The sequence below is a fragment of the Solea senegalensis genome, linkage group LG17 (assembly GCF_019176455.1).
Source record: "Solea senegalensis isolate Sse05_10M linkage group LG17, IFAPA_SoseM_1, whole genome shotgun sequence".
In the NCBI taxonomy this organism is placed as follows: domain Eukaryota; kingdom Metazoa; phylum Chordata; class Actinopteri; order Pleuronectiformes; family Soleidae; genus Solea; species Solea senegalensis.
In genome coordinates, this window is record NC_058037.1 from 584154 (window position 1) to 609008 (window position 24855).

General features: G+C 41.8%; 1 protein-coding gene across 3 annotated transcripts; it reads left to right on the top strand.

Annotated features, from left to right (window-relative positions):
- Nucleotides 1–3660: 3660 nt before the first annotated feature.
- Nucleotides 3661–24821, top strand: fynb (FYN proto-oncogene, Src family tyrosine kinase b). 3 transcript variants are annotated; one of them, XM_044048769.1, is made up of 12 exons: nt 3661–3937; nt 8570–8666; nt 11348–11446; nt 13214–13317; nt 13401–13550; nt 17746–17910; nt 18481–18636; nt 20413–20592; nt 21247–21323; nt 21645–21798; nt 22137–22268; nt 22966–24821. In XM_044048769.1, exons 1-12 carry the CDS (start codon nt 3691–3693, stop codon nt 23172–23174), a joined length of 1770 nt encoding a protein of 589 aa, XP_043904704.1. In that variant the 5' UTR covers nt 3661–3690; the 3' UTR covers nt 23175–24821. The 3 variants fall into 3 exon arrangements, with proteins under 3 accessions (XP_043904704.1, XP_043904705.1, XP_043904706.1); XM_044048770.1 differs by lacking the exon at nt 18481–18636 and having other exon boundaries at nt 3662–3937; XM_044048771.1 differs by lacking the exon at nt 17746–17910 and having other exon boundaries at nt 3662–3937.
- The last annotated feature ends 34 nt before the right edge of the window (nt 24822–24855 follow it).

Sequence of the window (24855 nt, forward strand, 5' to 3'; positions counted from 1 at the left end):
CTGTCAGTTTCTGATGATCCAAAGTGGATCTGAATGAGTTTTAAGGTTAAAACGTTCTTTATCACAGTTCTTCTCATCCTATCTTCAAATAATAATCATTTCTGGCTGGCTGTTCCGAGAGGTGTAATGCCGCCCTCCACAGGAAAGAACAGTATCTGTCTGCAGTTCAAAGTTCTCCTTTATTCTCATCTTTAATTCTATTGGATTCTTCTCATGTCAATGTGTGGTCATTATAAAAGCTTTGAACTTTGCACTACTGTCAATACTGTCAATACTGTTAATACTGTTAATACTGTTAATACTGTCAATACTGTTAATACTGTTAATACTGTCAATACTGTCAATACTGTCAATACTGTTAATACTGTCAATACTGTTAATACTGTCAATACCGTCAATACCGTCAATTACTGTCAATACTGTCAATACCGTCAATACTGTTAATACCGTCAATACTGTCAATACTGTTAATACCGTTAATACTGTTAATACTGTTAATACTGTTAATACTGTCAATACTGTTAATACTGTCAATACTGTTAATACTGTTAATACTGTTAATACTGTCAATACTGTCAATACTGTCAATACTGTTAATACTGTCAATACTGTTAATACTGTCAATACTGTCAATACAATACAAAATAATACCAAGAAATCAAGTTCAAACACATTCCTTTTGTGGACAATGAGACATTTGAAAATCTCATCATTTTGAAACAGGGATCAACATTTTTCAACCTTTTCTGACATTTTGTGTCGATTCATCAAGAAAATAATGGACAGTTTGATGAGTTATGAAAATAATTGTTGGTGTGCATCAGGGTCTGGTTGCACATTCACACCTCCCCAAACGAACCAGACTTTCTGAGCAAATGAAGTCAGGTTTGATTAACGAGGGCTGGTGTGAACGCAGCCTGAAGTGTGAGCAGCTGAGAAGTTTGACTAATTATCAGTATGAGACATGAGAAAGTCATGTGGAGCCACTTTCATTCATAAACACACATGGGATTAAACTGATCTTGATGGAGTGGAACAAGCAGATGACAGGAGGAAACATGTAAATAAAGAACCCAAACAATGGTGTTAAATGACAGTGGTCACACATGAGAAGTGTCAGTCAGCACTTTGATGTTTTCAAATGTAACAAAGTCTCCGGCTCCTCAAAAAAAGAAAAAAAGGTTCATAGGCCGATGATGTAATGGTCACATTTGAATGTTTGCTTTATTTATGAGCTGCAGACTTATTCCTTCAGTGTTGCAGCGCTTGGAGACGCCAAACTTTAATCTTGATCAGTGTTTTTCTGTCTGTTAGAGATGAATTGAATAAGCTGCAGCAGCCGTGACGACCCTTGGTTAAAGTGCTTCTATTGTAAATGTGGTTGTCATGATGTCACGCCTCCACACACACGATTCTCTACCATTATTTTTCATCTCCTTGTGATGACGTTCTTCACGTCTTCAGGTGCTTCAGGGTCGTTGTCTCCACTCAGAGATCCTGAGTGTTCTGTGGATGGTCTTTGACGTGAACTCATTATGGATCCAACTCCTGCTCGAGAACTGGATTTTCCCTGAGGGTTGATTGATTGTTATGTTGAACATGGCTGAAACATGGGCGGAGCCTGAAGTCATGTTGACACACTTTGTTTTGACAATATAGAAATGTCAGGTCGTGACCGTCTTGATTTTTTATTATAAGTTGGATAACATTAAATAAAAAAAGCGTGATGAAAGTGAGACAGGCCTGTGAGACAGGCCTGGTGTCTGTGGCACAACCCTGCACAGCTAATGAAACGCCTGCAGAGACTTTTCAGAGATTCAGCCTTCATTTCTCACTTGTGGTGCTCTTCTATTATACAGTATATATATATATTATTATTATTATTATTATTATTATCACATTATACAGTTTCATGCTTCTCAGGATCCTCTCGTCAGCCACTAAACACAGGATCTGGACTGGGATCTGTCGGTGGTGCTGGGCCAGTGTACTGGGCTGGCTGGGTGGGTGAGGGGGGGAGGGGCGGGAGTCTGATGTGTGGCCTCCTCCAGACATGACTGATGATGCTTTGATCCTTGTGGTCAGCTCCTCTGTGTTCATGTTCCATGATTGTGTGTGTGATCATCTCTACATTGTTTCTGGTGTGATCACTCCACTGCTTATGCCGCTAAATAATAAATACTACATGTGTTCCCAACATAGCATGAGCCCTTAAACCACCTCAGTCCACATGAGCAGCTTCCAGTCCAGCCATAAACGCACGTGTTTCTCTTCTAAAGCCGATTTAGTCTTCGTCTTAGAACCAGAGAGCAGCTTGAGCAGCTTTGTGCTGTGGTTCATGTGATGATGACAGATGTTCTTCAGTCTCTCTGCCCGTCACTGACGATTACAGCACTGGTTGACAACGAGACTGGGCCGGGTTTGATGATCCGCTGCATGTAACTGGATCACAAGGACCGTCAGGGTGACACCTGTGTCTACTCTGTTTATCTGGGCTTGAACGATTGTTGACGTCGATATTGTGACTGCGTGTTGAATGTTTTTTTCTATCACTCATCTTTCATATCCATTCACACGCTGCCAGCACATCATCTTCATCATCATCATCATCATCATCATCATCATCATCAGCAGCAGCAGAGCAAAACTCTAAACTATCACCATAAGTGAAACTAAAATATGGTCTTTATGAAAGTGAGGTCGTATTTCACAGTGGTCACAGTCACGCGTGCACATCCCGACACCAACACTGATCTTTCCAGACGGTGAGCCGTCAAATGTGGACATAATAAAAGTATTGGAACACAACACAGTTCCAAAGGAAACATAGACTTGTTATCTCACAACTCACTGTGATTGAACTGACAGCCATTCTGGCCTCAGTCTGCATCAGCGTGCATGTGACGGATCACTCGAGGTGTGTCACACTAACATTCTGTGAACTCTGTCTGAGCAGCTGCAGCTGCACTTGATATGATGGTTGCTAGTTGAATTCCGATCGCAGGTGTTAAATAAACATTCTGTTATCACGGCTGTCTGTCTGCGACAGATGACATGATGACTCCAATTCCATAAACTCTTTTGCTATAATGAACATTCACTTAAATAAGATCATAAAAACCCACAGAAACCTTTTCAGTCTGCAGCTTTTGTCGCGATGGTGCGGCAACAGCAGTTTTTACTAAATGTAAAAATATCTCAGCTGACACAGGACGACAGGTGGGGTCACACCAGATCGCCACTTCTAGATTTCACAAACGGTCTAAGAGTTACGGTCATGAGAAGTACGGATGGAGTGGAAATGTGCACAAACAGACTCTCATGCTGTCAGTCAGCATCAGCATCAGCATCAGCATCAGCATCAACTCACTGTGAGTGAATCAGAAAATCAGAAGATTCAAATATTTGGATTGTCAGCGTTAACTTACATTTGAGATGAACATGGTAATGTTGCTGCTGCTGCTGCTGCTGCTGCTGCTGCTGCTGCTGCATGTGTGAGTCCTGTGAAGCTCTGTCCTTCTTCCACACATTATATTTCTTCTCATGGCTCCATCAGTCAAGCTCACAGGCTGAAGGTTGAATGCAGTGCCTGCGTTTGCCTTTTGTGTTTTTTATGATCCACTTCTTCTCTTTCCCTCCAAACCAAACTCATGTGTGTGTTGTTTTCTGTCTTCTCTCAGATTATAGATAATGGGCTGTGTGCAATGCAAGGATAAGGAAACAAACAAACTGACAGATGAGCGAGATACAAGCATCTCTCAGGGACCTGGCTATCGCTATGGAGCTGACCCCACACCGCAGCACTACCCCAACTTTGGGGTCACTGCCATTCCCAACTACAACAACTTCCACGCCCCCGTCGCACAAGGAATGACCGTCTTCGGAGGGGTCAGCTCTTCCTCGCACACCGGCACCCTGAGGACCCGCGGGGGGACGGGTAAGGGACATGTGTCCTGTTAAAGCTGCTGAAACACTAACATTGACCATGTGTCATTGAAAAATGAAAGAAAAAAGGTTTGGCTCCATGTTTGTTGTTGTTTGTACGTACATTTAACAAAATACTAAAGCAGCAGAGTCTGTGACGTGTCTGTGTCAGCTGGGATTAGCACCAGCGACCCTCATGTGGAGGATAATGTTTCTTCACAGCCTCACCACATGTCCTCATGTCCACATGTCCACATGTCCACATGTCCACTCCAGTTGCATTGTTTAGGTTGAGAATATTCCCACTCAGGATTTCCTTGTCTGACTGAGTTCAGACTGCTCTGCATTTCCACTCAATTTAGTGTGGATTATTTTGTGTGCTGTGTAATCCTAATCCAAGTGGTAGTGGAGGAGGCGAGAGGAGGTTTAGCTTTTTCATTTTCTATCCTCTGGTTTTCCTACAGTCACAGATCATCAATGAACTCGTCAATCATTCATTTGATGACTGAATGAATGATCATTGAATGTTTTTTATAATTCAACCAAGTTCTCTGCTTTTGAATAATAGTTTCTTTGCTCCATATTAACATAAAAGTCATAAACATGAGAAGTGTTCAAGGTTTGGTCGTTCTGCAAAACCTCTGTCTCTCTGTGTGTCTCTCTCTCTGTCTCTCTCTGTCTCTCTCTCTCTCTCTCTCTGTGTGTCTCTCTCTCTCTGCTGTCTCTCTGTGTCTCTCTCTCTCTCTCTGTCTCTGTCTCTCTCTCTGTCTCTCTGTCTCTCTCTTGCTGTCTCTCTCTCTCTCTCTCTGCTGTCTCTCTGTGTGTCTCTCTCTCTCTCTGTCTCTCTGCTGTCTCTCTGTCTCTCTCTTGCTGTCTCTCTGTGTCTCTCTCTCTGTCTCTCTCTGTCTCTCTCCTTGTCTCTCTGTCTCTCTCTTGCTGTCTCTCTCGCTGTCTCTCTGTCTCTCTCGCTGTCTCTCTGTGTGTCTCTCTCTCTCTGTCTCTGTCTCTCTCTGCTGTCTCTCTGTCTCTCTCTTGCTGTCTCGCTGTCTCTCTGTGTGTCTCTCTCTCTCTCTCTCTTTGCTGTCTCTCTGTCTCTCTCTTGCTGTCTCTGTCTCTCTCTCTGTCTCTCTCTGTCTCGCTGTCTCTCTCTCTCTCTGTCTCTGTCTCTCTCTGTCTCTGTCTCTCTCTTGCTGTCTCTCTCTCTCTCTCTCTGTCTCTCTGTCTCTCTCTTGCTGTCTCTCTCGCTGTCTCTCTGTGTGTCTCTCTCTCTCTGTCTGTCTCTCTGTGTCTCTCTCTCTCTGTCTCTGTCTCTCTCTGTCTCTGTCTCTCTCTTTGCTCTCTCTCTCTCTCTCTCTCTCGCTGTCTCTCTGTCTCTCTCTTGCTGTCTCTCTGCTGTCTCTCTGTGTGTCTCTCTCTCTCTGTCTCTCTCTCTGGCTGTCTCTCTGTGTGTCTCTCTCTCTGTCTCTCTGTCTCTCGCTGTCTCTCTGTGTGTGTCTCTCTCTTGCTGTCTCTCTCGCTGTCTCTCTGTGTCTCTCTCTCTCTCTCTCTCTCTCTGTCTGTGTCTCTCTCTCCACATGAAATGCATCAGGTCAGTTGTATCTACGTGTGGACAATAGCCTCATGCTCCCTCTTCATACCAGTGCGTCCAGTCTGGAGTAAAGTGACTTAAATAAATGCATTAAAGAGAGTTTAAGTGTCACAACTTGACAAACAGCTGTCACAAGGAAAAGCTCTGTTGATGCATATTTATCCTTTTTCAGCAGCAAATACAACAAACAGTCAACAGTTACACATTTAAAACACAACAGTGCTTCACAAGCACATGATGAAAAACAAGAGCATGTGGTGGAGTCCGCCTCAAAAAGTGCTCAGTGAAATGAACTGGGTTAGTTTGCAGTTTTTTGATCCCACTCAGTGTGGAAAACAGAAAGCAACAAATGATCTTGTCAACGGACAAAAGTTCTGAGTGAAATGAAGGTGTTTAGATCTGCTGTGGAGCTTTAGCTTTGAAAATGGCGATAAATAATATAATATAATATAGTAGATATGCATATACAGTCGACTCTAATTCATGCTTTCATCACTTGTAGACTGGATTACTGTAATTCTCTTCTTTCTGCTGCACATTCCTGTTTCTAAATGGTCTCCACTATCAGATTTGCATTTCAGGTGTGAACCATCGAGGACCCTCAGGTCTTCAGTTAGAACTAAGAACCTTTGCTGAGGCCTCTTTCAGTTATTATGGTCCTGGTCTTTAGAGCAGCCTCCCTGAACACCTGAGGGCAACAGAGAACGTTCACCTTTTTTAACCTGGCCTTCACCTGAGATCTATTCTTTATTTTTACTCTTTTATTTATTTATTTATTTATTGAAGTACTGATCCACTTATCTATTTCATTACATTATATCTTTTGCCTCCTGTTGTTAGTCTCCAGTGTTTTCCCTCGCAGCCATTTGTGAGTTCCATGATAGTGTTTCCTCACGTCCTTTCCTCTCTTCTTTTCCTCACTTCTTCACTTATTCATTGCTGTTTTTTTTGTTTTCTTAATAAATAACACCAGCCGAGTAGCATTGCCTTGTATGAAAAGTGCTATATAAACAAAGTTTGACTGATGGAAATGCATATCTACTCAAATGAATGCCTTGGTAGGATCCTGCAACTGTTTCAGAATAAAAGCATACAGAAAGTGCTTTATGAGTGCTTTTAATTTGAAACAGCTATTGTTGTGTTTGTGATAGTTTGCTTTAAACTTAACCCGATCATTAGGCACTGCAATAGAAAGCAAGACATTCCACAATGCAGACACACTGCTCATGCATTCACTGCTCATGCATTCACTGCTCATGCATTCACTGCTCATGCATTCACTGCTCATGCATTCACTGCTCATGCATTCACTGCTCATGCATTCACTGCTCATGCATTCACTGCTCATGCATTCACTGCGGCTCAGGTGTAATTCAGTGATTTTTAAAGGTAATCCTTCAGTCTCCCAGGAGTTCAAAAGTAAGCAGATGCCTCATCAATGCAAATATCCACCAAGGGCAAGAGAAATGTTCTACGGTGTGTTTCTTTCATTGTTATGTGAACATAATGAAAGTAACAGCTGCACAGATAAGCAGTCAATGAACCGCTGTAGTGAAAGGAGAAGCCGCTGTCAGATCTGTCTTCCTCTCTCTTTTGCAAAGCGTAACGTCATATTTCTCTTATGTAACTGGAGGATAAAGGTCTTATCTCAAAACAGAATCATATGTTGTAGATTTGCAAACCTGTCACAGTCAGTGAATCTTTGAGAACGACTCCTGCTGTTAGAAAAGCACAGTATCACGATATCCTCTGATATTATGCACGGTTTAGAAATATGTGATATGTGCAGAAAACGTCACAAGGCGTAAACTAACAACATGTATGTCCGCGGTCAAAAGTTACGGTAAACGTGTTTCCAGACTCTCTCCTGCTCTGTGACCAATGAGCTGACAGTATTCTGTGTCGTCACACACGAGTATGACGACACAGAATACGCTCATCCCATTGGTCGAGGTACAGTCGCTCGCGGAGAAGAAAGCGGAAGACAACAAACTAGCATGGATGACACAGTGACACAGTGACACAGACACTTTTGTGTTGTTTTCCTCCAAGAAAACAACACAAAAGTTGCAAAAAGACCGAGAGGTTTAGGAAAAAGTGCGCGAGAACATGTATAAAGCCCACGGTGCACTGACTGACCTAAAACAGCTTCCTGTGGCGGGAACATGCGGAACACACCAGAGGCAGATATGGTATGTAAAGAAGGATGCATGTCAGACAAAGATATTAGAATTTATTTGTTTCAAGTTCTCAAAAATATGCGTCTAATTCAATTCAGGTTCGAGTCAAATAGTTAAAAAATCGTTTTATTTTAAGTCCTAACTAAAGTTTAGCAGGCGGAACTTTTGGTCTCGCTGTAACCCGGACTCATTTAAGTGACGTCCCACAACAACATGTATACTGATGACAAGGTTTGGATAATAGAGAAGTTTCTGAATGTTTCTAACAAACTAACAACAAGCCAACGTCAGCTGAACAGAACAATGATTCACGAGCACCAGAACCCAAGATAGACCTCTGTGTGTGTGTGTGTGTGTGTGTGTTGTGTCTCAAACCATTTGTATTGCTAATACAAAAAAAGGCTATTTGCACAGCACATTATTGATATGTGTAAAGTATTCTTTGTTTTTAAAGTATTCTCTGCATCTGTCCCTGCCCCTGTCTCACTCTGACTACTGTCTCTACTCTGTCTCTGCTCACTGCACTGACACAGAGTCGCACTCATGACTCTTCCAGTGACGAAACTCTCAGATTCTCTGATCAGTGGCCGACAGTCTGTTGACGTCACTTATATTGAGCACATATGTTGATCCTCTATGACAATAAACAGAATATCTTTGGTTTGTGGAGAAAACAAGACATTTATAGTTTTATACTTTCTGAGTAAACGTGTTGAAGAATAACAGACACAGTGTCAGACATGAGGTCTGAGCAACTGCCACATTTGAAGAGTTCACATGAAATATTCACTCACAGATGTTTTTATTTCATGTGCTCTGTGAGTTTCACCTTGTTAATCTGCTTTGTGCTGACACTGACTTTTAATTGCCCCTGCAGGAGTCACCCTCTTTGTGGCACTTTACGACTACGAGGCACGGACAGAAGACGACCTCAGCTTCAGGAAAGGAGAGCGGTTCCAGATTATCAACAGCTCGTAAGTAGCTGCAGCTGCTTATCAGAAGCAGGAATGAGGAACTTTTCCCTGTTTATCTCGGTCTTTCAGGGGGACATAAAATGGCTGCCTGTACACAAACATGAAGTGCGTTGGTTTCATAATCTGCAGCAAGCTATAGCCCTTCTTGAACAACAAGGCTGCAATCCAATAAAAATGTTTTAGAAAGTCAGGATTGGCAGCAGATTTACGTTTGGCACAATATTAAAGGTCTAAAAATGGTGGCTTGAACATGAAATATGACAGTCAGCAGTAAAGAGTTTATTTAAGGTTTACAGAGGGTGGAGGAGCAGTCCAGCCAGCAGCGAAGAGTGAATGGACAGTATTTCTGTGTCTTTGTGAGGTCCAGATTGACTGTTTTCTGTGAGATTACACACAAAGTCAATGTGAATTTGGTGTTTGGTGTGAACGCACGCAGCATTAGACCTGTAGAGTGATGGTGTTTGGGCCGGTCCTTGTCATCTGGCACACCGTCAGTGGTTCAGGCACAGTTTCAGGGTTCAGGTTGGAATCAGGTTTGGTCTAGATTTGGGGTTTGGCAGTCACTCGTGATGCTGCAGTTACTTGTGATGCTTCACTTGTGATGCTTAGCAAGTGATGCCACAGCGGATCACTTGCTGTCCACATATTAATTGAGGTTTTAAATGGCAGATGCTCTTCCTGAGTGGAACAACAACTCCTGTGTGCTGTGACGTGAAATGATTGGTTTCCTCTCCAGCCTTTGGTGTGGGGAGTGAGTGGCTTACAGCACGACTCAGACTTCAGTTCCTCGTTGGAAAAGGTTGTTTAACAGTGAGATAAAGTGGTGAACAATAGGTTTTTACCATATTGCACATTCTGCCATTCCTCTTGTCTCCTCTAACAGCCATGTTTCACTGTCTTCACTGTCTTCACTGTCTTCAGTGTCTTCACTGTCTTCAGTGTCTTCAGTGTCTTCACTGTCTTCACTGTCTTCACTGTCTTCACTTCATAAATTATACAAAATAACAAAGAAAGAAATGATCATGTCAGTCGTACTAAAAGTGGACTTTAAGAGCTTAATAGATGTAAACATGTTAGTTTGTGCTTGTGGTCTTGTCCAGTGGAGCTTCAGCCATAGTTCTGCCAGGTTCACGCACACAGTTCAGTTTCTCAGTGACAGCTGAACTGTCCTGTTAAAGTTAGGTAAGGAGCTAAGGAGTGTGTCCTCACTACAACAGCAACACATACTGTACGTGTGTGTGTGTGTGTGTGTGTTTGTGTTTGTGTTTCAGCCGTGGTCCAGCACCGTCATTACCAATGTGAATTGTGTTAATTATAGTGTAAACCATGTTTTGTATGTCAGTTAAGTAAATGACACAATGTGACTCTATTGGTATCAGACGCGCCATTTTCCATGACTTCATATTGGTCACATCACGGCTGCATGAAACTGCCGTGACGTTGTTTTGTACACGTCACATTTTAGTATCGGCTCCGCTGGGTTAGAACCTCAGCAGAACTATCACTGATGTATAAAATGTATAGAAATGGAAAATGGAAAAGCTTCATATGTCTTTGTTGTCTTCACTTGATTCACTGATCTTTGGAATTCTTTTTATTTCTTCTGCCTGAAAAAGGATTTCTCCTCACTTATGTTTCCCTTCTTCTTCTGCTAACTCTGTCAGTGCTTTGGTGGATGTACGCCCTCTGCTGGTTCTACAGAACACATGCAGACATTATCATCAGCATGAAGTTGATGTGCTGCACAAAGAGTTTATTGCAATCGCTAATTTGCGACAACAATCCCAGATTATATGTTATGTATATTATAACATCACAGCACTTTGTAACACATACACATAACCAGACAACAATTAATACTGCTCTGATTAGGTTTGAGCCAACATTTAACCTTCAAAGTAAAGTAAAGTATAATCTGAAATGAAATACATTGTTAATCTGTGTTTTGTTAATCTGTTCTCATTTTTAACAGCAATTAACTAACATTTCACGTCCTTAATAGTTAGCAGAAGCTAGGTATGTCAACGTGCATTTCAACATAAATGAAGAATTAAAATGCATTTCATATTTGTACTTAAAATCAAGTGATATTTGGCAGATGTATTCTCATAGTAGTTATTTCCCAGAAATCATTTGGATCACTGTTCACTGTTACAGGAAACTGGTGAATCAGTGTCTTTGTCACCAGAGAAGAGAGAGTTGGAAAAACGCCTGTACTTTAAATATGTTTTATACTGTTCAAATGTGAATCTGTTGCAGTAAGTTTGAAACAACAGCCATATATTAAAAGTTATTCTGGAAAAATGGGCAAAAAGCTCTGACTCACAGGACATTTTCTGGCCCTTTTATGTTTAAAATAAGCAAAAAAAGTCCAGACAGACATTTTGGGGTTTGTGTGTTAAAGGGCTAATTTAAAGGATTCTTTCAGTACAATGGTAGAATTCACTGATGAATGATATTAGTCACATGGGCTTCATTAGTGATGCTGGATGTTCATTGGCTGTTTGTCATGTTTTATACTTAGTTTTTCATGTATTTTCTTTAACAATGACCCTTTTTCTGTGTTGGAAATACAGTAGACTTTCTTTATTCTTTATTCTTTATTCTTAGACAGCATTCTGACCTCTTACCGTCTTTCTTATTTTATCACGGTTCATCATGTTTTGTCTTTTCTCTCTCAGTGAAGGGGACTGGTGGGACGCTCGCTCGCTCACCACCGGGGGCAGCGGTTACATTCCCAGTAATTATGTGGCCCCAGTGGACTCTATCCAGGCCGAAGAGTAAGTACTGTGTTGATACTGCAGTTTTGTGATTCACCCATTCACACACATTTACTCACACATTCATACATTCTATTGGACATCTTTAGTACCCTTTCACACGCCGCCAACGCGGCCTTCAGAAGCACCGTGGCCTTCAGGGTCGTACCCCGGGTCTGACACGACGGTCTTACCCCGGGTCTGACACGACGGTCTTATCCCGGGTCTGACACGACGGTCTTACCCCGGGTCTTACCCCGGGTCTTACCCCGGGTCTGACACGACGGTCTTACCCAGGGTCTGACACGACGGTCTTACCCAGGGTCTGACACGATGGTCTTACCCAGGGTCTGACACGACGGCCTTACCCCGGGTCTTACCCTAGGTCTGACACGACGGTCACTGACACGATCACTAAAACCACACATCCAGAGGTGGTGTGAGAAGACCATCTCCTATTTATTTCTTTTTTGGGGTGTTTACACTAATCAGCAGCACACATACGTTCACAACAGTAACACAGGTCGTCATGTGATAGATTTTTCCTCATGGTTAAAATCTGGGGTCATATTTCTGTGAAGCCTCTATGGCAGTGGTTTTTAAAGATGAGCAGATTTGATAATGTGAAGATTTCAATGTACAAATGTGTTTGAAGGTCCAGTGTGCAAGAATGACTGAGAATTAGTGACATCTAATGGTGAGACTGAAGAGTGCAACTCTCAGCTCACCTGTCCACAGAGAACACTCTCTCACAAGTGTCTCCATCAGCCTCTGTAAACCAGGGCCCGTCTAACCTGGTGCATCGTAGTCATCAGTCATCAGTAGTACTGTTTATATTGTACTGTATACAGTGTAACACACAGTGTAACTCGACAGCACAGTCAGAGGTGAAAATAAATTAAAAACTGGTCATACTGTATGTGACCTTGACCACAATAGTCGTGTGAGATTTATCCAGAGGATACAGGAATGATATTAAATGGTTGATCTAAGAATTCCATTGATTTATAAATGTTATCTTCCATAAGAAAGGACTTTTCCTCCTTAAAAATCCATTTGAGTCCATGGGTGCAATGATGGCTGGAATCTAACTGCTATTGTCCACCCATGAAAAAAGAATAACAACCCAGTATAAGTCAAGTCTGTTTGCATCTCGAGAGAGAAAGTCAGACAATTCCTGCAAATTTGGCTTCAATTCAACTTTGTGGAAGAAAGAATTTATGAGTGTGGACAGTGGACAAGTGTCAAACTTCTCTAAGTCATTCTGTTGTACTGAAGTACACACAGTATCACACACACAGTATCACACACACACAGTATCACACACACACAGTATCACACACACACAGTATCACACACACACAGTATCACACACACACAGTATCACACACACAGTACACACACAGTCACACACACACACAGTGTCACACACACAGTGTCACACAGTGTCACACACACGGTGTCAGTCACACAGTATCACACACAGTGTCACACACATGACACACAGTGTCAGTGTGTCACACACACACACAGTATCACACACACACAGTGTCACACACACAGTATCACACACAGTGTCACACACACACACACAGTCACACACAGTGTCACACACACAGTATCACACACACAGTGTCACACACACAGTGTCACACACACAGTATCACACACACACAGTGTCACACACACACACAGTGTCAGTGTGTCACACACACACACACACACACACAGACACACACACACACACAGTGTCACACGCAGTGATGTTGGTGTGTGTTGCATTTGCAGCTGGTACTTTGGTAAACTGGGTCGTAAAGACGCAGAGAGGCAGCTGCTGTCCACAGGCAACCCAAGAGGCACCTATCTGATCCGAGAGAGTGAAACCACAAAGGGTAAAACCACAGACACTCAGATGGTGATTGTGCATTATTTGAATGTGTTACTGAGTCACTCAGTGGTGCTGCGTCTCCTCCAGGTGCGTTCTCCTTATCCATACGAGACTGGGACGATGTGAAAGGCGACCACGTCAAACATTATAAGATCCGCAAACTGGACAGCGGCGGCTACTACATCACCACCAGAGCTCAGTTTGACATGCTGCAGCAGCTCGTTCAGCATTACTCAGGTGTGAAACCTCAGGCTTCTTCTTAGGATTCAATGTATTCTCTATTCTGATTCATTGTAGAATGTGTTCTGCTTCAGTTCCAGACATAAAACATGTTCTCGGTCATTTTCCGCTGCATGCTGGTTTGTCACTCTGTGGTTCAGTTTAGGATGTAGGATGGCAGTGTTAGGTTATAACACTTCTCTGCACCTCATATCTGCACTGGCTCACAAGCAAGACAAGTCGGGCGCAGGCGTTTTCTCAACTCTAATATCAGAAACAGACGTAAAATATCGCTGTAATGATGTAAACGTAGCCCAGACGTACAGTACATCTGCATCAAGAAGCTTCACATTCACGCTTGAGGGTTCCACGTTAACCCAAGTGGAACACCATGTGCTTTTAAACGAGAATAACCTTTACAGAATAACTTTCAATATAAAATAGTGTATTAACAATTTAAAATGAAGAAAAACAAAAGAAAACACTAGTTGTACATGAACACCAGAGTTTGCCTGTTAAATTTGAACAGAATAAAACATGTTTAAAATAACATTTGTTTGACGTACAAAATAGGACAAAAAGCGTGTGTGAAATTACCGCAATGACCACGTGTTGCGACTTCTCAACTTTCACAAAACGTCGGATATATGATATAATAGTGTGCATGTTTGAAATAGTGTAGGTGTGCTATCATAGCATCTAGTCATATTGTTTCAAGTAAGATATGTTATACAGTTAAACCTAGTATTTATACAGGAAACTACTGCTTAATCACAAAATATCTAGTTTAAAAAACAAAATAGAATATGATTGAATATACAGTCTATACAGTTAATAATGTACAGCATTTTCCAGTGTAGGTTCACAGTCATTGTTTTAAATTCAGTCAACAGGAACCATATATATATATACATATATATATATATATGTATATATACATATATATGTATATACTGTATATACATATGTATATATATACATATATATACATATATATACATATGTATACATATATATATATATATATATATGTATATATATATATATATATACATATACATATATATATATATATATATATATATATATATACATATACATATATATATATATATATATACATACATATGTATATAGCTGTAGTGAGCTGTTAGGGTTTGAGTTTGTGTCGCTGTGAGCTCAAACAGATGTGTGGGTATTAAGTGTGTTCACATCTGCATCAGTTCACCTGTGTCCCTCCTCACTTGACGATTTGACGACACACAAAGATTTTTTCTGATTTCATGACGTCTGTCCTCTGACACTGATTCTGTGGCGTCTCACACACACAGACACACACACACACACACACACTGTGATGTGTAGGATGTTATTGGCGTCACGCTCTAACTGGCACATTGATTTCTGTATGTGTGTGTGTTTGTGACATGGAACATTAACCATCACTTTACATTTGATCACCTCTCCAGATGACACAGAGGAATCAACATCCCTCCACAAATAACCTTGACTCTCTTTCAGGGCTTGTGCTTTTATGGCTTTCTTGCTTTCTTCTGTTTGTCATGTCTTGGTCTAATGGGCTAAACTGTGCGCCTGTTATTATATTGTGCAAGATAATCTTCACTTGAAGATGGAAAGATTTATAGCTGAGTGAATTTATGGAAGCTGAGAGACCATGATTTATTCTTCCACTCATAAATAATAATAATATAATAATTCTATACCACTCAAACATTCAACCTAACTCATGTGTTTGGATTTATGAAGTATTTCTCTTTAACTTGCATTAAAGACTTAAACACTGTACATTATGTCGCTTTGGATTGAAGCGTCTGCTAAATGACATGTAATGTAATGTACACTATAGTACTGTACAGTATAATATACTATAGTGTAGTACAGTATAATATAGTATAGTACAGTACAGTATAATATAGTATAGTTCAGTACAGTATAATATAGTATAGTACAGTACAGTACAGTATAATATAGTATAGTGCAGTACAGTATAATATAGTATAGTACAGTACAGTATAGTATAGTGCAGTACAGTATAATATAGTATAGTATATACAGTATATATAGTAGTATAGTACAGTACAGTATAATATAGTATAGTGCAGTACAGTATAATATAGTATAGTGCAGTACAGTACAGTATAGTGCAGTACAGTATAGTACAGTACAGTATGTATAGTGCAGTGTATTTATGGATAGGGTTAAATATGAATGGTGTTGTCATGTCGTTGTGCCCCAGCAGTCAGCAGTTCATTCAGTTCAGTGTTTAGTGATTTCTTTTAGGGAAGTATAGTATAGTATAGTACAGTACAGTATAGTACAGTATAGTGCAGTACAGTATAATATAGTATAGTACAGTACAGTATAATATAGTACAGTACAGTATAGTGCAGTACAGTATGTAAATGCAGTTTGTGTGTTTTATGGAAGGGTTAAATATGAATGTCTGTTGACATGAGATGACGATGAAGCCCATCAGCAGTGAGTGTCTTCATTCAGTGTTTAAAACTGTATTTGAACTAGGATGTGTCCTTGGACAAGACACTTAACTGTATGAACGATGTGTGACAGAAAATGTGCTGCACATAGATGCTGGATGTGTGCATGAACGGGTGAATGGGTGAATAATGTAGTTCATAGCAGTTTTGAGTGTAACAATTATTATTCTCCTTAAAGACGAAATAAACAGCCCTAAAATGTTGTTGCTGTGCACAGTGAAGCATGCGATACATAGGATTTTTGGACTGTACTGGATTTGACATTTTATCCCGTGATTTGAGTACGAGTGTGGGACCGATACCGAGCGTGGTGGTTTTGGTTCATCCCTAATAATGACAAGATGAAATAGTTGTCTTTTATTTTGCACCAGGAAAGTAAAAGACAAAGATGAGGTATTGTTTCAACTTCTTATTTTGATATTTCTAACATTTCCTTTTTTGGATTTTCTCAAAGTAATTGGTTTTGAGCTTTCCCAGATTGATGTCAGTGACGGTTCCTCTAAGTTGTTCTAGCTTGAAGGAACATGAGCCGCTGGTGGTCGCTGTGTTCCATGATGTCAGTGGGCCACACAGTCACAGCTTCAGTCACACTGAACATATTGAGCTGTATTGATGTGTGAGTCAAGTGTGGGCTTTAATGGTCGATTTGAAGGTGGAACACAGGCTTTTATCTTGTGTTTACTGCCCCTCGCAAACACCCTCGGGGACCTTTCCCCCTCCAGCCTCCGCTGCCTCGACCAGATACCAGGTCGTCTACGTGTCAGTGTGGCTGCATCAACGGAAACTCTGCCCCAATTCACTGCTTTAATCAATGACTGGTAAACACTCTGACTTCCTCTAGAGTAACGACGCAGACAACGTAGTGTTATCGAGCTCCAAGCAGAGGAACAGTGGAAGCAGCTGAAGTTTCCCATGGTGCATCATGAAGTCTGTATGTTTAACCACAACTGTAGATGAGTAATCTCCTCACATAAATGACCCTCATTATCGTAAAATGAAAAGGAGTCATAGATGCCATTAGCCAAAGTGAGCCATTACAGAGAGCCTGTCCCTTTACAATGACTGTTTATTCACTCTGCTGGAAGAAGACACGTCGACAGCAACCATTCCTAAAATCATTCAACATCACAATGATGAATGCCAGCAGATTAGAAGAGCAAAACCAACTCTGACTTCAAATAAACATTGATAGTCGGACATAAACACAGAGAATTGAGTACGGACATTCTTTGCAAATCTGTGTCAGGACACACGACACGTACTCGCTGTAGATTATTCAGAGCTTTTACTCTCTGTGTTCTCACATGATCTCGCTGTGACATCGAACGGAGCTGACAGGAGGTTCTAGAAATTAGAGATGAGCCAATACGATGCTCCATATCGGTATCAGGTCCAATTCAAGTCAAAATCACTGCGGAAAAATGTAAAATACAGTAAGAATCAGACAGAACTCAGGTTGATTTGATGATCAGTCAGAATCAGACAGAACTCAGGTTGATTTGATGATCAGTAAGAATCAGACAGAATCAGACAGAACTCAGGTTGATTTGATAATCAGATGAAGAGCTGTTAAATGTTTTCTCCTCCTCGTGCTCGTTTCTCCTCTCTGTGTGTTGCTTTGATTCTAACTCTCTGTACGTCTCTCTGGTTTCTGCTTCGCTGGGTGTCGCTGGGTGTCGCTGGGTGTCGCTGTACAGACCGCGCCGCTGGCCTCTGCTGTCGCTTGGTGGTTCCCTGCCACAAAGGGATGCCCCGCCTCGCTGACCTGTCCGTCAAAACCAAAGATGTGTGGGAGATCCCACGGGAGTCGCTGCAACTTATCAAGCGTCTTGGGAACGGGCAGTTTGGGGAGGTCTGGATGGGTACGGATCCGTTCGACTCCGGGTGGCAGGGTCACAGGGAACGGGGCCACGCTGGTCAGCAGAGACACTAGAATCCTAAAACCAGAGCAGATTGTCTCAATCTGGGCTCCAGGTCATTTTTACACCACGTTCAGACGATCCATCCTGAGTGATTCAACCATGGGCAGATGGTGCTAATACTCCTGATCACAAGGACACATTTGTAGACGTGTGCTATCTGCCCTCAGAATGGGTTAGAGTGTGTCTCATCAGCTGATGACCTATGACCCACAGTTTGTCTCATGTCTTTGTATATTTGTAAAATTAGCTCATGTGGTCCCAGGAGACACATGCAGGACACAGCAGTGCTTTATCACGTTATCTCCATGTGAGGGCATCACTAAGGATGGAAGGTCATTCTTGGGTCGAAACGGGGCAATAGTCTGGGACCTTCCTCTCAAAATCATCATTGTCCGGAGTCTCTGCTGTCTCAGTTTAACGATGGTTCCCTTCCATGTCCCTGATTGCATGCTCCTCTCCCTGGTAGTTAACCCCCTGTGCCTTGCCTTCCCTCCCTTCCTCCCCCTGTAGAAGATGCGGATGGTTTGTGCTTTAATTTAACGGGCGTTTGTGTGAACTACATCCCTGACACTGTGGGCTTGGGTCATGACGCCTGGGAGATCAGCAGAAACGCACTTGAGTTGGAAGTAAAGCTGGGAACAGGATGTTTTGCTGATGTGTTCTATGGTAAGAACAAATTGCACTTTTGTTGTTTTCTTTGTGACAGTGAGGCGTCTTGAAGTCGTTTATGTTGATATATTGATTAGTTTATTTGTTTTCCTATTTGGAATTCAGTGAATTAATGGAAGGTTAAAAGCAAAGGCTGTTAAGTTACAGCGCTCCAACGCTTCCACACGACGTTAACACCATCAACATCAATAAACAAGGTTTTATTCACTATATGGTTAGCATGGAATATTTAGTATAATCTGCCAATTATTTTCTATTAGATTCAAGATTGTTATTTGTCACATCTGGATGTACAAGTACACCCCCAGTGAACAAGCCCCACTGTGCAACTGTGCAGCAATAACAATAACAATAAATGATGCAGAGAGTAGTCAAGTACTCAAAGTAGTCAAGTACTCAGAGAGTAGTGGGGTACTCAGTGGGATGTCAAGTACTCAGAGAGTAGTAAAGTACTCAGAGAGTAGTGGGGTACTCAGAGAGTAGTGGAGTACTCAGAGAGTAGTGGAGTACTCAGAGAGTAGTAAATTACTCAGAGAGTAGTGGAGTACTCAGAGAGTAGTGGAGCACTCAGAGAGTAGTAAAGTCTCACTCAGAGAGCAGTGGGGTACTCAGTGGGGTGTCAAGCTCAGAGAGTAGTGGGCACTCAGAGAGTAGCAGTGAGACTCAGAGGCAGTGGAGTACTCAGAGAGCAGTAGTACTCAGAGAGTAGTACTCAGAGAGAGTGGGTACTCAGAGTAGTGGGTACTCAGTGGGGTGTCAGACTGGAGAGTAGTGGAGTACTCAGAGAGTAGTGGGGTACTCAGTGGTGTGTCAAGTACTCGGAGAGTAGTGGAGTACTCAGAGAGTAGTGGAGTACTCGGAGAGTAGTGGAGTACTCGGAGAGTAGTGGAGTACTCGGAGAGTAGTGGAGTACTCGGAGAGTAGTGGAGTACTCGGAGAGTAGTGGAGTACTCAGTGGTGTGTCAAGCATGTGCTGTGACAGTAGCAGTAGTGAGATTAGCGTCGCCTGCTTTGGTGAATCATCCAGTGAAGGACTTGAGCGTCAGTGTTCTGCTGCATCTCTACTGGCTTTAAAAGCCTTTTTCAATCTCAAGTCCATCCTTCAGCATAACATAAGAGTAAAAAGGACTAACCCCTAATCTCTGTGTTGCATGGTTAACACATTGTCATTTCAAAGCAAGACTTTAAGCCAGGGTCTCAAACTCGCGGCCCGCGGGCCTCATGTGGCTCCCCCAGTGGAACACTTTGTTTCTGTCTGTTTTTGTTATTTACAGATTCATTTTGCAGCATTTTTTGTTAAGAACTAACTAAGGATTATTTTTCAGATTTATTAATCTGTTGATTATTTTCTCGATCAATCAAGTAATAGTTTGGTCCATAAAATGTCAGAAAGGTTGATCAGTGTTCCTCAAACCTGTAAACGCTGATGTCCTCAAATGTCTTTCACTTTGAATGATTTCTGTGTTATACAGAGCAAAGAAACCAGAACATATTCACATTTAAGAAGCTAGAAAATATTTAAAAAACACTTGTAATAACTCTAATGAACTATATATCAAAACACTTTTACTTTGAAACATCATCATTGATTCATTTCTAATCATAAGCAGTTCATTTTTTCACAAACTCCTGACCAGACTAGAAGTTCACTGGCCCTCAGGTCATTTTGAGTTTGAGGCCCCTGCTGTAAGCCCTTGTTTTTAACTTGTGGTGTCTTGACTTTGGAATGGCATGGTTTGAATATGACTCCATGTGTGTGTGTGTGGGGTGCAGGAACGTGGAATGGCACCACGAAGGTGGCGGTGAAGACTCTCAAGCCCGGCACCATGTCTCCAGAGTCTTTCCTGGAGGAGGCTCAGATCATGAAGAAGCTTCGCCATGACAAACTGGTGCAGCTGTATGCTGTGGTGTCTGAGGAGCCCATTTACATCGTCACAGAGTACATGGGCAAAGGTAGAGGCATCAAAGGCGTCAGTGTTTGTACACACATATCATGCTGATTTCCACACCTTAACTAAGTGAACTTGCAGCGTAAAGTCTTTTTGATATTTGTACTACCTACACGTGGTACTTGTGATTTTTTTACTTTACTTGGTGATATGGTGAAAATAATCTGTATTTATGAATTTTACACTTCACCCATTCACTGTATGACTCATGAGCGAGCTAAGTAGACGTGCCATTAAATGTTGTGTGTTTTAGATTGAAACATGTGGCTTCATCATCATCCATCGTTATCCTCCACATGAGGGACGAGGGCGTTAGTTTAGAAGAGGGATGAAGATCTAAAGCACTGTCATCATCATCACAGGAACACTTGTGTCATGGTGTGCTTTTGTGGTGTGTGTGTGTGTGTGTGTGTGTGTGTGGTGTGTGTGTGTGTGTGTGTGTGCACAAGCTGCCACATTGAGTTCAGACCATTAAAGCTGCATTTTCACAAAGGAGAAGCAGATTCTGTCGTATCTGCTGATCTTCAGTACAGATAAAAAACGATCAGCTGATGTTGTTGCCGGGTTACAAGTAGTTCAGCTGTAGCGTGTGTGGAGCATTGAGATGTTGACACATGCACGATGTAGACGTGTGTGTGTGTGTGTGTGTGAACTGTAGGAAGTCTGCTGGAGTTCTTGAAGGATGGAGAAGGACGAGGACTGAAGCTGCCAAATCTTGTGGACATGGCTGCTCAGGTATTTAATCTGGGCACAGATGATGTGCTGATGTTATATAATCTAGAATTGGCTTTTTTTTCCCTCCAAAATTGTGTATTTGAACATTTAGTGTAAAACAGTGATGTGCATAACCAGTGTAAAGTTTTTAGTAAGAGAAGCGTTTGAAGGCTTAAATGCAGCTGAAAACCACTTCCTCCTGCTTTATTAGTCTTTGTTTTGTGCACAATCACTCGGCTCCAAACAAGAACAAACCCTGTCATTGATATGTTTGGATGAGTGAACCTGGACACAGGAGGCCTGCAGGTGTAGTGTTGATGCAGCATGCTGTCTTGGCTGCAGGTGGCAGCAGGCATGGCCTACATCGAGAGGATGAACTACATCCATCGAGACCTGCGCTCCGCCAACATCCTGGCGGGAGACAATCTGGTGTGCAAGATCGCTGACTTTGGCCTGGCCAGGCTCATTGAAGACAATGAATACACTGCTCGGCAAGGTGGGGCTCTGCACCCTACAATCACACACACACACACACAGAGAGAGCACAGTGATGTAGTATTGTGAGCGTCTGTCACTGAGCTCCATCTCTGTGGACACAAACTGGAGCTCAAAGCTGCGTTAAAGAGCGGAACAACTAACAACCTGATACTGAGAGCAACAGCAACACCACACTTTATTACAATCCTCATTCAATATTTACAGTCAAATCAATCAGCGTCTTTGTCGCCAGAAAGGGGAAAAGTTGGCAGCTGTGGACAGAGAGACAGACACACATAACTGTCGCTGGACCGGTGATGTCAGCGAGGCCTTGTTCATCACGCCTCTCTCCCGCAGGTGCAAAGTTTCCCATCAAGTGGACCGCCCCGGAGGCCGCGCTGTACGGGAAGTTCACCATCAAGTCAGATGTGTGGTCGTTTGGCATCTTGCTCACAGAACTGGTCACCAAGGGCCGGGTGCCTTATCCAGGTGAGGGGACTCAGCATGGATTATCCACTGCTGCAGCAGTAGCATCATGCTAACACCTCACATCAGATGTCATCGTGTTTTTAAACTCAGTTTGTATAAATAAATGATACAGTTCTAGTTCTACTCAGTGTTGGTGTGAGGCACGTTGTTTCCCATCATCATCATCATCATCATCATCATTATAACACACAGACTGATTTCCACAGTAATCATTAGAATCACTCATGAGACCAGTGAGATTGAGCTCACGATCATCCGTCTGAATCCTCCTCTGTTCAATACGGAGACTTTAGACGTGTCTTTGCTCAATGATTAACAAAGATGACGCATGTTTTTTAATCTGCAGTTTGATTCTAGTATGGAACCAGCAAAAAAACCAAGAACCAGCTGAATGAAGCTAGAACTGTAAGCTCATGTTCTTAAATCTATACCCACTGAAGAAAACATGGAGAGTGCTTCATCTTATGGAGCTAAAGTCTAAAGTTAAGTTTAAGTTTGTGTCACTGAGGTAAAAGTCACAAAATAACACATTTGAACAAACTGTGATGTAAAAGTGGCTGCTTCACTTTCAAGAAGTGAGTCACAGAGAAAAAGTGGCCACTAAGATATCGTAGATGTTATGATGGTGAACTTGACGATTTCAGATGTCAGATAACGTTGGTTGCCACCGTGTTTGTGGTCTCCATGTGACTTTTAGGGATGAACAACCGCGAGGTGCTGGAGCAGGTGGAGCGTGGCTACAGGATGCCGTGTCCCCAGGATTGTCCCATCTCTCTGCATGAGCTGATGCTGCAGTGCTGGAAGAAAGATGCAGAGGAGCGGCCCACCTTTGAGTACCTGCAGGCCTTCCTGGAGGACTACTTCACAGCCACTGAGCCTCAGTACCAGCCCGGGGACAACCTCTAATCCCCCTGGAAGAAACCTGGAAGAAACCTTGGCCATTAATATGATGGTGTGGGATAGGCAGGTGGGCTGTGTGTGTGTGTGTGTGTGTGTGTGTGTGTGTGTGTGGGGGCCTCGGGGCCTCGGGGCCTCGAGGCTGGGACCACACTGGCTGAATCAGTGCTGTTAAAAAAACAAACTCTGGAGCCTTCGCAGCTCGGCCTTTATTTTTTTTAGCTCAGTATTTCAGTCCCTGGTTGTTTTCTGACGTCTGAACTCTGCACACGGTGACACACGTGGAAGCTGACGGACACAAGACGGACGCAAGACGGACGCAAGACGGACGCTGGGATCATGCAATGAAATACCTGTATTCAGTGTAAATTGAAAAAAGCTTGTTTTATTTTATTTGTTTGCTTCCGTTAAAGATTTTATTTTCTCCTGCACAAACAATTATAATAACAATAATAATAAGAAGAATAATAAAGGAAAAGGAAGATGAACCTGACCTGGTATTATTCTATAGTTCCTCTATCATTTTCTAGAGATTGAATTGGAAGCCTCAGTTTTCTGCTCTTTTCTTTTCTCCATAATGTTAAAATGAACTATAAGCATGATGCGGACTTTTCCCTACAGTCTCCACTTGTATACTGTATGTCACTTTTGTATGGAAGTCAATATGTCTCATCACATTTTTCTTTTTTAAATAAATCCTTTCATGTTCTCCTCTCTGTTTTTCACATTTAGAAATAAAAAAAGGTTTAAAATATCAGATTTTTGTTTCCTCAAATCAAATGTGAGCATGCGGAATATGTTTATATGGATATATAAATGTTTATATGTATATATATATATATATATATATACATATGCAGTATATATACGTTCAATGTGTTCAAATTTGATTAGAGGAAAAGAACAACAAAGTCAACATCAAATATAAGGAAAGGTTTCAAACTAACTTTCATCCAATCACACTGTGTTCCATTGGTCATGTGACACTGATGCAGGAGTCGATCAGCAGTTTATCCTTTTAAACCTGGGATACTGAAATGTGATCACATCAGAGCGTTCACATGTTTGAAACCTTTGGGTTTTTAAGCCAGAAAAGTGAAATTGAGATGTTTTCAAATTTTGAACAGTTAAATTCCGGGGGGTTCAATCTCAGCGTATCTCGCTCTTTGCTTTGATCAGAAAATCTGGTGTTTTTCCTTTTGTTGTTGATGTTTATCTTGAGGAAATGAAAAGGTTGTTTTAATTGAAGACTGTTTTGGTTTATTTCAGCTCATCATCATGGTTATTATCTTTGGGAGAAGTGTGTGTGTGTGTGTGTGTGGACAGTGCAGCTGAGTGCAGACCACTCGTCGATATTTCTGTTTTCCTTTTATTTCAGGTTTTGAAGAAGATTTTCACAGATGATTATGTTTTACTTTGTGTGTTTAGAGGATCTTTGAGGATCATTCACACTGAAGCTGATGATTTTAACGTTTGAGTAGAAAATGGATTGAAAGGCCAATGAAAACCTCTTTGTTTCTGTCGGTTGTGAAGCTGAATGCTTATGTGATGCTAACTTCTCTCCTTTGTATCTTTCATTTGCATTTTTTAACACCTTTTATTTCAGTGATTTGACGTTTGAAAATCAGAAAAGAACAATAAACATTTTACACTCTTTCCAAGACACTCATGTGAACTTTGACCTGTGTGT

Bases quoted from the DNA above. Each gene is read 5' to 3' on its own strand.
- fynb (XM_044048769.1), top strand. From the start codon at position 3,691: ATGGGCTGTGTGCAATGCAAGGATAAGGAAACAAACAAACTGACAGAT. The intron at 13,551-17,745 runs GTGTGAAACCTC...GTCGCTGTACAG, and splicing joins GCTCGTTCAGCATTACTCAG to ACCGCGCCGCTGGCCTCTGC. The intron at 17,911-18,480 runs GTACGGATCCGT...CTCCCCCTGTAG, and splicing joins GTTTGGGGAGGTCTGGATGG to AAGATGCGGATGGTTTGTGC.